Genomic DNA, 13,231 nt, shown 5'->3' on the forward strand with positions numbered 1-13,231 from the left:
CTCCCAGAATTCCCCAGCCAGAATGGCTGGCTGGGGAATTCTGGGAGTTGAAATCCACAGGTCTTAAAAGCTCGTTAGCATGCTGGCTGGGGAATTCTGGGAGTGTCTGAATCTTAAAAGTGGCTGAGGTTGAGAAAGACTGAATTGGATGACAATTCCTTTCCTATTTCACCTCAGCTTTGGGGGAGGCACTTCACATCCCCCCCAAGAGAAGAAGGACAATTTGCAAAGAATGGTTGAGATGTTTGTCTACATTTGGGACAACAAAAGCAACACAAAATTAGAGAAAGAAGAACATACCAGGAAACTGGTAGGTATATCCAGGTGCAATGCTGGTGTAGCTCCGGCTTGTGTAGGTGGCTGCCTGGAAACCTGGGTACCCTATTGTCAAAGAAAGAAGAAAATCAGAAGGCCCCATAAAAACACCCCCCTGTCCCCCTCTCCATCTACATCCAATTTTAATTTGAGGGCAAAGAGGATGGAGTGTGCAATTTCTCTGCACTGTGCCTGCAGTTCTCTGGTTCTTCCAGAAGAGGGCGGTTCTTCCAGAAGAGGGGGTGCAGTTCTCTGATTCGTCCAGAAGAGGGCAGTGCTTTCTCATCTTACCCAACATGCCAATGCCCAGCATGAAGGCATCCATTCCGTAGGGCATCACTCGGGAGCGTCCCCTCGCGGAGCCAGTGGGCGACATCACTTCCTTTGGCTGAGCTTTTTTACATTCCACCTGGCACCAAACACAACAGGAAGTCAGACTAAGACAATCCTATAAAAGGGGGTGCCACATTTTATTGCTATTGCAGGCCACCCCCACCCCTGGACAACAACTGAGGGCCCCTTGCAATAAAACACGCAACATTCTGCCCTAATGACGCCACATTCCTCTATTCATAATAATAATTTATTAAATTTATGTGCCACCTCACTCCCAGCGACTGGGCAGTTTATGAGCGGTGAAGAACACTTAAAATTAGGAGCAACGCAAAGCCACAAAAACAAGACAGACCGAAAGAGCAGAAATGGGCAAAGCCAGACGGGCACAAGGAAAAGAAAGGGGCATCACCTGGCCTGGCTGAAGAGCCACATCTTCAGGGCTCTGAAATAATGCCAGCGGGGCGGGGGCCATCTGGATCTCAGGGGGCCCCTGATTCCAGAGGGCAGGAGTTGCTACTGAGAGGATTCGCTTGGAGGGTGTGATGCTAGAGGCATTGCTTAATCGATGGAACCCAGAGCGTGCCAGCCCGGCCAGATCGAACCAGCTGGAGACAGGTATTTAGGAAGAAAACATCTTAGCTTCGCCTTCCCTCTCTGCCCTTTGCCTCACAAATGCTGCCCAAGGTTGGGGGAAAAAATAACTTTCAGCTTTGCACTTTCAGATGGATAGACCAGGGGTAGGCAACCTCGGCTCTTTTATGACTCGTGGACTTCAACTCCCAGAATTCCTGAGTCAGCTGACTCAGGAATTCTGGGAGTTGAAGTCCACGAGTCATAAAAGAGCCGAGGTTGCCTACCCCTGGGATAAACCGATGCCCAGAATTCCCCAAGGAGCACAACTGTTGCTAAGAATTTTGGGTACTGAATTCCACACATCTGGGGAACACCTGACCGGACAAAGCTAATTTCCAGCCATCAGAAGAACCCCCTGGTGCGTGTTGTCACTCAATGTCCCTCTGAGTGGGACCCCCGTTCTGTGACGTGGCCAGGCTCACCAGTAAGGCCACCACGGAGGGCCCTGGCTGAACATGCAAAGGCTGCGTGACCCTCAGTTCCGGAGGGAGGAGGGGCGCCATCCGTCCCACCCACCCAAACCCAATTTTCCTTGCCCTAACCATTTTGTTGTTGATCTCATGGAAGTGAATCTCGCAGACTTTCTCCACGATGTCTTCGCTTTCAAAGGTGACAAACCCAAACCCTGAAAGAGAGAAGAAGGCAAAAAAAAGTCGAAGAGGCCCCCACAAGGCCCTCCGCGGCTCGGGCTGAAGGGACCTGTCCCTTTCACAAGCTGTCATGGGGCTGAAACAGCCGCCAGGCTGGCCCACTTCAAAACCAGAAAGGCAACAGGAATGTCATCCTATTCACTGAGGAATCTCTTGTGTTTCCGACCTGGAAGGGTGGCCAACCTGAGGCGAATGCCATTTCTATGAGATGTAAACAAACCATGATTGGAAAAGAGCTGAGGAACATGGACATCAGCAGTCCTTCTCTCTCCCCTGCCTACTCTTCCTAGCTCTTCCCACCCATCCCTATCATTTCAAAAGCTCCCCCCCCCGCCAGAACACAGCTATGGAGATAACAGAGATGGCAATGGAGAGATATCGCCCGCTTTCCGCCCAATTGGGGCATAGCCACCTCCCCACCAGCAGCAGCCAAGGCCTCCTGCCTGCAACTTCTCCGTGGGCAAGGGAGAGCAGGCCTGGTCAGCCTCAGCTGCGCCCCAGTTACTATGGCAAAGTTAAGTTGCTTTTCAAAAATCCTGGCTGCCAATACCAGCATCGGCTCAGATTTCCTTAAGTCCCGGTGGATGGCAGCCAGGAAGGCAGGTACCAATGAAAGGATGAGGACCCAGGAAGGAAGAACGGAGCACAGAAGAAGCCTGGAAAGTGGGGCCAAGAGGGAAAGCCAGAGCTGCATTTCTCTGGCTAAAACACGGCATAATGGGGGAGTGGAAAAGGGGTGGCAGAATCTGCCCTGTAATACAGACCCGCCCGCTCTGTTCCAGTTACCTATTTATTTCCTCAATTTATACAATGCATTACGTTATATAAAGCCAGTAATAGCTGATGAATGAGCATGGGGCAGGCGTAAAAGCAAAGAGAACATCTGCAGGCAGAAATGCTATAAAAAGAAAAATCTACATCTTTGCTAGGGCAGCAAGATTTGGGGGGGGGGAAGGGCGCGTGGTGCAGGAGAGCCAGTCCAGGTGAGGAAAAGTCGGCGGTGTCTTAGATGAAGGCAGGTGCCGTCGGTCAAAGAGTGTCGACTGGCGGCCCCCAGGGGGAGGGCGTTCTCTGTGGGTGCGCCAGACCTGTGGAACCGTTTACCGGTGGAGCTCCGGACGGCTCCCGACCTTCGCTCCTTCCGACGTGACCTAAAAACATATTTATTTGAACAAGCCGGCCTGGTCTGATGGGTTCGGGGGTATTTTAATGTTATTGTATTAATGTATTGAATTGGGCTGTAATATTTAATATTTTTTTAAATTTTTGTATGTTGTATTTTATTGTATTGCCCTGTACACCGCCCTGAGTCCTTCGGGAGAAGGGCGGTATAGAAATTAAATTATGATGATGATGATGATGATGATGTTTCAGATCTTCCAAGCATCAGGAGGGTGCAGAGGCTTCATGCATCCCATCGGTGCAACTTAAGACTAGAGAAATGGGCAAGTGAGTAGGAGTTTGGCACAGGAGTTCAACTGAGGAGAAAGAAGGACAGAACTGCGACTGACAGCTGCTGTTGATCCTTCCCTAAGAGCTGCTGACAGATGGCAGCATTGCTCGCGACTGACCCAGTTGAGGCAGCTTCAGTGGACATATAAGGAAACAGCTGCCCAAAGCACCAGGTCGCAGAGCAAATGAAAAAGGAGGGCCCTTGTTGCTTGCTGTTGAAAGAAGCTTGTGGACAGAGAGATCGGTTCATGTGACCTGCAGGAAATGTGGTGGGTTTATTTTCCTGTCTGAAGACCGCAAGAAGGCCGATTGCTCACCTGAAAGAGAAGGGGAAGAGGCCAGAGGCAAAGGTAAACTCCCCACCCCATGAAGAATTTTTGGACTGGACACAAGAAGCCCTCGTGGAGGCAAAATGGCACCAAGAAAGAAACCCGTCAAGAAGGAGGCGTATTCTCTGGAGCTGCAGAAAATTCCAGGGCCTGTCAAAGAGGATATCTCTAAAGCCTTGGACAAAGAACGGCTGACCTAAGATTTTGGTCTGAGTAAGAAGCCTCCAGAAGTTGTACAAAGGGAAGAGTTCCTGCTTCTGCCCTGAAATGATGGAAGCAGAGCTGCCGATAGTCATCAGAGACTCTCTGTTGCGAGAGACTGAAGCTGTAGCCTGTCGGTGTGTGTTGCCTTCATTGGGTCACACATTCAGGATGAGATGGACTCACAAAATTTTTTAAGCCCACTGACAAATACCCTTTCCTTCCTACCACGTGAGAACAGTGACACAACCAGAGAAGAGCGACTAAAATCAAAGAGCGACTAAGATGATCCAAGGCCTGGAGACTAAAATATACGAAGAACAGCTGCAGGACTTGGGTATGGCTGGGCTAAAGAAAAGAAGATATAGGGGAGACACGAGAGCAGCATTCCAGTACCTGAGGGGCGGCCACAAGACAGAGGGGGTCAAATTATTCTCCAAAACACCAGAGGGCAGGACAAGAAACAATGGTTGGAAACTGATCAGAGAGAGAAGCAACCTAGAATTAAGGAGAAAGTTCCTAATGTGAGGACAATTAACCAGTGGAACAGCTGGCCTCCAGAAATTGTGGGCGCTCCATTACTGGAGGCTTTTAAGAAGAGACTGGACAGCTGTTTGTCTGAAATGGTATAGGTTCTCCTGCTTGAGGAGGGGGTTGCACTAGAAGACCACCAAGGTCCCTTCCACCTCTATTCTATTCTATTCTATTCTATTCTATTCTATTCTATTCTATTCTATTCTATTCTATTCTATTCTATTCTATTCTATTCTATTCTATTCTATTCTTCCATTCCATTCATTTCTATTCCATTCCATATTTCTATTCTATTCTATTCTATTCTATTCTATTCTATTCTATTCTATTCTATTCTATTCTATTCTATTCTATTCTATTCTATTCCATTCCATTCCATTCTATTCTATTATTCCATTCCATATTTCTATTCTATTCTATTCTATTCTATTCTATTCTATTCTATTCTATTCTATTCTATTCTATTCTATTCTATTCTATTCTATTCTAGTCCAGTCCAGTCCAGTCCCGTCTAGTTTAGTCTCATGAAAATACTGCAAGGGAGTATGAAACCCCTGGGCAGAATGGTCCAGGAAGGAGCTGGGGGTGTTTTCTTTATTCATTCTTTCAAAGGAGGTGGATCAGGAAGAAGAGAGCAACTGGCTAAGCAGATGGTCCCAACTGTGAACAGCTTGAACTTCTCTTCCATAATAGCGCTCACTTCTGAGATCAGGGACTCCTGACAAGAGGTGGAAGAAATTCCTGGAAAGTCACTTTGCAAACCTGCGCCAGAGGCTGTGAACAGAAAGCTGCTGCCTCTAAGGCAGAAGAGAAACAAACGTCGGGGATGGGAAGCCCCTTCCAGTTCTCTGCCTCTAGGATTCCAGTCCTCTGTGTGGATGCACAGAATAGGGGAGAAAGAAGAACGGGCAGCTTTAATGCAGGAAGCTGAACAAGGCTTAGGAGGCCTCCCTGAAGCAAAGGCCAATGAATGGAAGGGCTGAAAGGCAGAACCCAAAAGGAATGGATCGTAGGAAGGAAGAGAAGGGAAAGCATCGTGAAGTCCCCAGATGTGCAAAGAACCAACGTTTCAGAAGTTCAGTCAAGAACGCAAGAAAAGGTGCTCCTCGACTTGCAATCATTTGGTTGGTGACCGTTTGAAGTGAAAAGGGCACTCAAAAAAAATGATTTACGGCCCTTGCAGCATCTCCAGTCATGTGATGAAAGTCTGAGCACTTGGCAACCGGCGTGTGCTGGTGACCGGTGCCGCGTCCCAGGGTCATCTGATCACCGTTTGCCACCTGGCAAGCAAAGTCAATGCGGGGAGAAGCCAGGGTCGCTTTCAAACGGCCGGGATTGGCTTAACAAACATGTTTAAAAGGCGATAGGCCAGTTCTTCTCCTCTCTTTCTGGCAATTTCATACAAGGCTGGACTTAAACCATACCTAAGTAGAATTAGTTGATGACTGAAACCTTGGGAAAGTTCATGATTTCGGGGGACAGAGGAACAGAGAAGAAAGGGATTTCAGAAGAGCTGATCTGCTAAACCTGAAGAAAAAAGCATCTGAGGAGGACAGGAAAGCCTGTGAAATAAGATTGTTGTTCGTTGCGAAGTCGTGTCCGACCCATCACGACCCCATGGACAACGTTCCTCCAGGCCTTCCTGTCCTCTACCGTCTTCTGGAGTCCATTTAGGCTCACGCCTACTGCTTCAGTGACTCCATCCAGCCACCTCATTCTCTGTCGTCCCCTTCTTCTATTGCCCTCAACCTTTCCCAGCATTAGGCTCTTCTCCAGTGAGTCCTTCCTTCTCATTGGGTGGCCAAAGTACTTGAGTTTCAACTTCAGGATCTGGCCTTCTAAAGAGCGGTCAGGGTTGATCTCCTCTAGGACTGACCGGTTTGATCGCCTTGCAGTCCAAGGGACTCGCAGGAGTCTTCTCCAGCACCACAGTTCAAAGGCCTCAATTCCACCCTGTTGTTGTTGGCTGCGAATGCGTGTCCGACCCATCGCGACCCCATGGACAACGTTCCTCCAGGCCTTCCTGTCCTCCACCATCTTCTGGAGTCCCTTTAAGCTCACGCCTACTCCTTCAGTGACTCCATCCAGCCACCTCGTTCTCTGTCGTCCCCTTCTTCTCTTGCCCTCAATCTTTCCCAGCATGAGGTTCTTCTCCAGCGAGTCCTTCCTTCTCATTAGGTGGCCAAAGGATTTGAGTTTGAGCTTCAGGATCTGGCCTTCTAAAGAGCAGTCAGGGTGGATCTCCTCTAGGACTGACCGGTTTGATCGCCTCGCAGTCCAAGGGACTCGCAGGAGTCTTCTCCAGCACCATAGTTCAAAGGCCTCGATTCTTTGGCGCTCAGCCTTTCTTACGGTCCAACTTTCACAGCCATACATTGCAACTGGGAAGACCACGGCCTTGACTATAAGTGAAATACGATACTGACCATGCAAATGCAAAATGGAATTATTTGTTATTATTCTTCCTAGCCTTATTCCCACACTATGGTAGGGTCTGCTTAAAAACTCCATTTTTATGGGTCTCTAATCCAGGGGTCTTCAAACTTGGCCCTTTTATGACTTGCGGACTTCAACTCCCAGAATTCCTCAGCTAGGCACACTGGCTGAGGAATTCTGGGAGTTGAAGTCCACAAGTCATAAAAAGGGCCAAGTTTGAAGACCCCTGGTCTATATGCTCTGTCGTCCAGGTTGTGGTTGCCCCAAAGGCGCTTTCTTTCAAAAGGCTACTGGACTTTCTTGTTTTGCTAGAAGACGTTTCTGAAAGCTTTGGGAGAAGCAGGAGGTCTGTTGCAAGGAGAATGGGATAAATCGATAACCAGGGATGACGAGGAGGCAGGATGTCAGCCCTCGTCAGAGGGGAAGCACAGCCACGAATGACCATTGTTATGCTGGCGGTGGAGAGGGAGCTGTGTAGCTCAGGACAAAAGGACAGCTGACCATTCCCCGGGCCAAATGAATTGCATCCGAGGGTACCGAAGGAAGGAGCAGAGATCACAGGACCACCCACTACAGGGGGAGAACCCAGGCAATTACATACGGATCAGCTTGAGATTTATCCTGGGCAAAGGCCTCGAGTGTGTTTGTGCACCAGTGATCAAGAGCAGGACTGGGTTTTCCCCAGACAGATCGTGCTGGATTAATAGCGTCTCTTTCTTGATAGGCTTACTAGCTTAATCGATTGTGGGGGAATCCCACGGAAATAATGTCCTCTGTCCTTGGCAAATCATTCAATGAACTCATGGTCTCCTTGTGAATGAAATGATAAAATAGGGGCTGGGTGGTAGAGCTGTTAAAAGTACAGGTAGTCCTCGCAGTTCATTTAGGGACCGTTCAAAGTTACAACGGCACTGAAAAATGTGACTTATGACCGTTTTTTCCAGAGTTACGGTCTTTGCACCATTCCCCACAGTCACGTGACCAAACTTCGGATGCTGGGCAAATGCTTCATACTTATGACTGCTGCTATGTCCCAAGGTCATGTGATCATTTTTTGTGACCTTCGGACAAGCGAAGTCCATGGGGAAGCCAGATTCACTTAACAACCGGGTTAGTAACTTATCCATGGCAGTGATTCGCTTAGCAACTGTGGCAAGAAAGGTCGTAAAATGGGGCAAAACTCACCTAACAGATGTCTCACTTAACAACAGAAATGTTGGGCTCAATTGCAGTCATAAGTCAAGGACTACCTGTATTCATAACTGGATGAATGAACGACACTCATAAATGGCTGCACATCATCCAGAAAGTGGCACCAGGTGGATTGCCACAGGGCTTATCCTGGCCTCTGTACTCTTCAACATTTTTATTGCTGACCTAGAAGAAGGCATTGTGGGAAAGATGGCGGCATTTGGCGGTCTTAGAAGCAAAAGAGAAGATCCAAAATTGCTCAGACAGGGCAGGCTTGAAGGGTGGGTCAAAACTAAAAGAATGAAATTCAACAGGAAGAAATGTACATCTGGGTAGCAAATGTGTTAGCCGCAAGGACAGGACGGAGAAAATTTGGCCTGGGAAAAGGATCTGGGCATTCTTGTAATCACAGCTGGAGCGTGACTCAGCAGTCTGATACGGCTGCTGAAAGGGCAAATGCTATCTTGAGAGGCACTGACAGAAGTAGAGAGCCAGATCCAGGGAAATAATGGCTCCCTCCATTCTGTCCCGATCGGACCAGTCTCCGATTTGGTTCTGAGAAATAGGACAATTTGGATCGAGGCCAGAGGAGGCCAACCAAGATGGTGGAGGAAACCAAATCTTCTGAGGAACCGTTAACGCATCTGGGTATAATAAGTCTGCAAAAAAGACAACCAAGAGGACATATACAGCAGTCATAACTATCTGAAAGATTGTCATCCTTCCCCAACTTGAGTTCTTCTCTGCTGTCCCTGAGGGCAGGGCCAGAACCGATAGGTTGAAGCTACTGGGAAGGATTTCAAGGATTTTCCCCAGTTGTCAACAGTGGAATAGGATGCAGGTCCCTGGAGGTCTTGGATAGCTATCTGCCCAAAACCACTTCAACAGATTCTGCAGGTGGTCAGACTAAAGTTTCCTCTTCCCATTATGTATTCAAGATGGACTGTGGTTAATATTTATATATATACATATACATATACATACATACATACATACATACATACATACATACATACATATATATATATATATATATATATATATATATATATATATATACATATATATATATATATATATATATATTTAAAATCCCATTTATATCCTGCCCTTCTCTGAAGACTCATGGTGGCTTACAATCTAAGAAGCACAAATCAATGTGCTTAGCAATAGCCTTCATTCTATGTATATGCCTGCTTATTAGGGCTTTCCTCCCCCAAGCGGCATTATTACAAAGTCAGCTTATTGCCCCCAACAATCTGGGTCCTCATTTTACCTACCTGGGAAGGATGGAAGGCTGAGTCAACCTTGAGCCTGGTGGGACTCGAACCTGCACTAATTGCAGGCAGCTGGTGTTACTTAAGGAGGCATTAGCCCACTGCTCCACCAAGGCTCTTTATATGTTATTTAAATGTAAGGGTGTAGGTTTATTCATGTTGTATACAGCATGTTTAAATATGCATGTGTACATTTTGAAAGCAAGCAACTAAATTTCATTTTTAATGTGTGCCAATATGCCCACAGTAAAAAAAAAACGGCAATAAAGGTTATCTACCTACCTACCTATCTGATGTCTGAGATGCCCCCTCTTTTCAACCAAAGTCCCCCAGAAGGAAATCGGGAAAAGAAAGAAGGTGGGCAGCCCCTGGGCTTTCTTGCAAAGTCTTAGGCTGGGATAAGCCCCGCTTATCCCAGGCTTGCATCACCTGAGGCAGGGCCCCCACAGTGGGTGAAAGCGCTTGATTAGGGATGGGAGGTGCTGGAAGGGGCCACACCGCTGGGCAGCCCCCCCCCGATCCAAGCGCTGAGTCTCTCTCACCTCGGTGCCGATTAGTTGTCTTGTCAAACATCAGCATGGCATCGTCCACCTGCAAGAGAGAAAATAATCCAGATGGGTGGGGTGAAATGGGTGGCTGTTGGGGGCAGAAGGATAAAACAAAAATAAAATAATTGCCAGGAATAACTTCAATGTTAGGCTACAATAATCTATTAGATAACATATTTGGGGCATTAGTAGAAAATAGACGGTGATAAGCTATTTAATTACCTATTAGAGTTTTGAGCACAAGAGGAGGAAGCAGAGACAGGAAAAGCTTTCCCTGCAATGCCAACATCTGGAGGTCTGAACATCTTGAACATCTGGAGATGTTCCTAGAAAACCAGAGTGGCAAGCTCCTCACCCTCCCATCTGCACAGACCCAGGAACCCCACCGGTCATCCGTATCGCTTAAATCCAGAACCAGCAGGAAGCTCTGGGTTTCAATCTGTCCCCTGACACGGAAAGCATCAGAGCTACCAACCACTTAAGCCTCAGAGGACTGTGTGCAATCAATCACAACTGCAAACTTTCCCCTTGGTAACTTACTCATCTCTAAACCTTTGAGGAAAGGAGATTTTACTCACTATTCTGGGCAGGTGTGAAAAATCCAGCAACAGCAGGAAAGGTGATAAAAGATGGCCTGCCTTGGGCAGGCAGGAAGCAGCTGGTGGTAAGTTATACCTGATAATTGCAAGATTGCTAGTAGGTTGAAGACAGAACAAATTCTCCGGTGTGAGATCACACAGCCTTGGGAATCAGGGATTCCAAATGTAATGAAATGTTGGCTAGGTGCAACATCAGCTCCTTCGAAGTTTTCCCCTCATAGGTTTAAAGGGACCTAGAACCACGTCATCAACCCATAGAAGTTTGCCTATTGGTTGGCAGGAGACTCCCCAGGATACCAATGTTGGTTGATTCAGCCTTCCCTCACCGAAGCCCATCCCAGCGTTTGGGACTGCAACTCCCATCGTGCTCATCCAACATGAACAACAGCCAAGGCTGCGGGAGGTTGCAACAGACGGACGCAGGGCTGCTATTCCCAGGACAGATGAACTGGGATAACCTGACGAGGGACTGCCAGTCAGAAGCTAAAAAAAATAGGCGCGCTATATCGATGTTCATACTTTACACAGCCCAGACCTGGCCATTCTTCATGCCAAATTTCATTACCTCTGATTGCATAAAGCAGTTACAACTGGTAACTGGACCATAATTTACTCAATTAACCCAATTTTTCTGAATTTGCGTAATACACTGATCCATAAATTAACTGTATAAGCCACGAACACTACCAAAGGTGCAAAATGGCTGTCGGGCCGCCTGGGAGTCATCTGGAGATGGCCACGATGGCTTCCTTCCAGGACAGGGCTCTCCTCAGGCGACCACCCAGCTACAGCCAAAGGGGCAGTTCCTCAAGACTAGCCCAGGCTGGTACCCACCCACCTCAGAACCTGCAACTGGAGAAAGACTGTGCTAAAGGGCTGGTGGTGGGAGTGCCTTTCCACAGCCCTGAATCTGAGCTGCTGACCTTATTTCAAAACGATGCGGCACCATCGTGCCTTCTTAGCAATGAACTCAAGGCAGGGGGCTGCCTGGCCACCTTGCTCCACCGGGGGCGGGGAGGGGGCACGCAATCGATCAGTTGCAAGCCTTGTTCAATTCCACTACTGGTCACAGAGCTCATGAGGTGACTTTGGGCTTAGCTCAACCACCTCGCAGGGCTGCTGAGAGACCATCAATCTTGCCCACTTGAGGAGACCACAAAGGTAAGAGACATCTGACTTATCTTTATAGTTTTCTTGGCAACAAGGTGAATTGGCTACTGTTTTCTTTCAGAACATTTTTTTTACTTGATTCTACAGCCCTGGGATTTCCTGGTGGTCTCCCATCCAAACACTAACCAGGTCTATTTCTCCTTATCTCTTTGGAAACCAGCCAAGCTGAGATAGGTGCAGTCACCGAGGAGGCAACTGCAATAAAAAAAAACAAATATTTGGGCATAATTTCATAATTCCCAACTACCAGGGTTAATACAACTCAGAGCGCCAGTTGGGAAGTGAGAGACAACGTAGGTGTTGTAGCAAGTGAGAAAACTCCTTTTTTTTGTTCCCCCCATCCCACCCCTTAATCTTGGACTTAAGTAGGTCATATTCCTATTTCTGTCAACACACAATCCACTTAACGTAGGTAGCGAATTAACCCAGTTTTAGTTTGGCACAACATATTGAATCACAAACTAACCAAATGGGTTGAATTTGAGCAATATGCTGGGGGGGCGAGACAAGAACAAACAAGAGCTACCAGTAACCAAACTCAGCACATCGTATAAATGAGATACGCAGGATATGAGAAGCTTGACAAAAAAAGTGGGAGAATTTAAAATCTGGAGCCAGGGAGCTCCTGTGACCATGAAAAGGCTGGTAATTCTGGCCAGGGTCCTGCAAAGGGTCCACTGGACCAAGCCCACAGCTGATTGGCCACCCAGCCTTCCACGAAAGGCATCTCGAGAAGTCAAGAACTGGGTTTATGTGGCAGCCGACAAGTCAGGAGTGCGGAGTCTTTAATCTGCCCCTGCCTGACTCTCATACAGAATACCCGAACGGCTCTCCTGAATGACGCAGTCCGGCCAGCTGGGGTGAGGGGAGGTGGAAGGCAGACAATGAACCTTCTGTTCAGATCAGGCCTGGAGTCAACAGCCAGGCCCAGCAAAATCAGGGCTGGAAGCTTCTGAGCCTCCTGCACGCTGGGCACCGAAACACGGGCAAGGAGGAAAGAAGATTATCCAGTTTACCAGCAGGCACCTCAGGGGGGGGGGAATCTCTGCTGGCAGGAGGGGAATTTTTAATAGCTCAGGGCATCTAATGCCAGGCCTTGTGTGTGGCAGGGACTGGCGCTCCTCGGGCACCAAACGACTGTTGCAAACCCAGGAATGCTGGACTGGCAGCCTCTCATGCAAGGGTGCCCTCGGGGCGAACATTTCGACTTCAGCTTTCAAACAGCAATTCCTAATTTCTGGTCTCAGCAGGATGCCAGCGTCCAGATTTTGGAATTCAGGCCCACAACCAACCTCCGAGCGCTTTTTTCAGTGTTGACTCCTGATAACAAGTGAGGTTTTCTGTGCAAAGTTTTTGGAAATGGTTTGCCATTTCCTTGCAAAACTAGAACTTCAGGTTTCCCATTTTGTAGCCTGGTGCCTTAACCCGTGCCCCAAACTGGCTGTCTCCTCTGGGCTGTGGTGCCTCCGGAAACACTTTGCAGCCCGAGAGCCAGAGACAGGCCAGGAGGTCTTGAAGAATACAATGGGGTGAAATGAATGCAATGGCTCCAAACTCCAA

At 48.0% G+C, this 13,231-nt stretch overlaps 1 protein-coding gene across 5 annotated transcripts in view; it reads right to left on the reverse strand.

The window, feature by feature from the left end:
* MSI1 (musashi RNA binding protein 1) overlaps window positions 1–13,231 on the reverse strand; it is a 62,006-nt gene that overhangs the window by 15,783 nt on the left and 32,992 nt on the right. For all 5 annotated transcript variants that reach the window (XM_083373289.1, XM_083373287.1, XM_083373286.1 and 2 more), the window contains exons 7-10: window positions 9,897–9,945; window positions 1,827–1,909; window positions 607–724; window positions 301–381 (exon numbers count right to left, since the gene is read on the reverse strand). In XM_083373289.1, coding sequence (XP_083229415.1) covers window positions 301–381; window positions 607–724; window positions 1,827–1,909; window positions 9,897–9,945 — 331 coding nt within the window. The remainder of the gene's footprint in view (window positions 1–300; window positions 382–606; window positions 725–1,826; window positions 1,910–9,896; window positions 9,946–13,231) is intronic.

Source organism: Vipera ursinii, assembly GCF_947247035.1.
Source record: "Vipera ursinii genome assembly, chromosome: 14".
NCBI lineage: Eukaryota > Metazoa > Chordata > Lepidosauria > Squamata > Viperidae > Vipera > Vipera ursinii.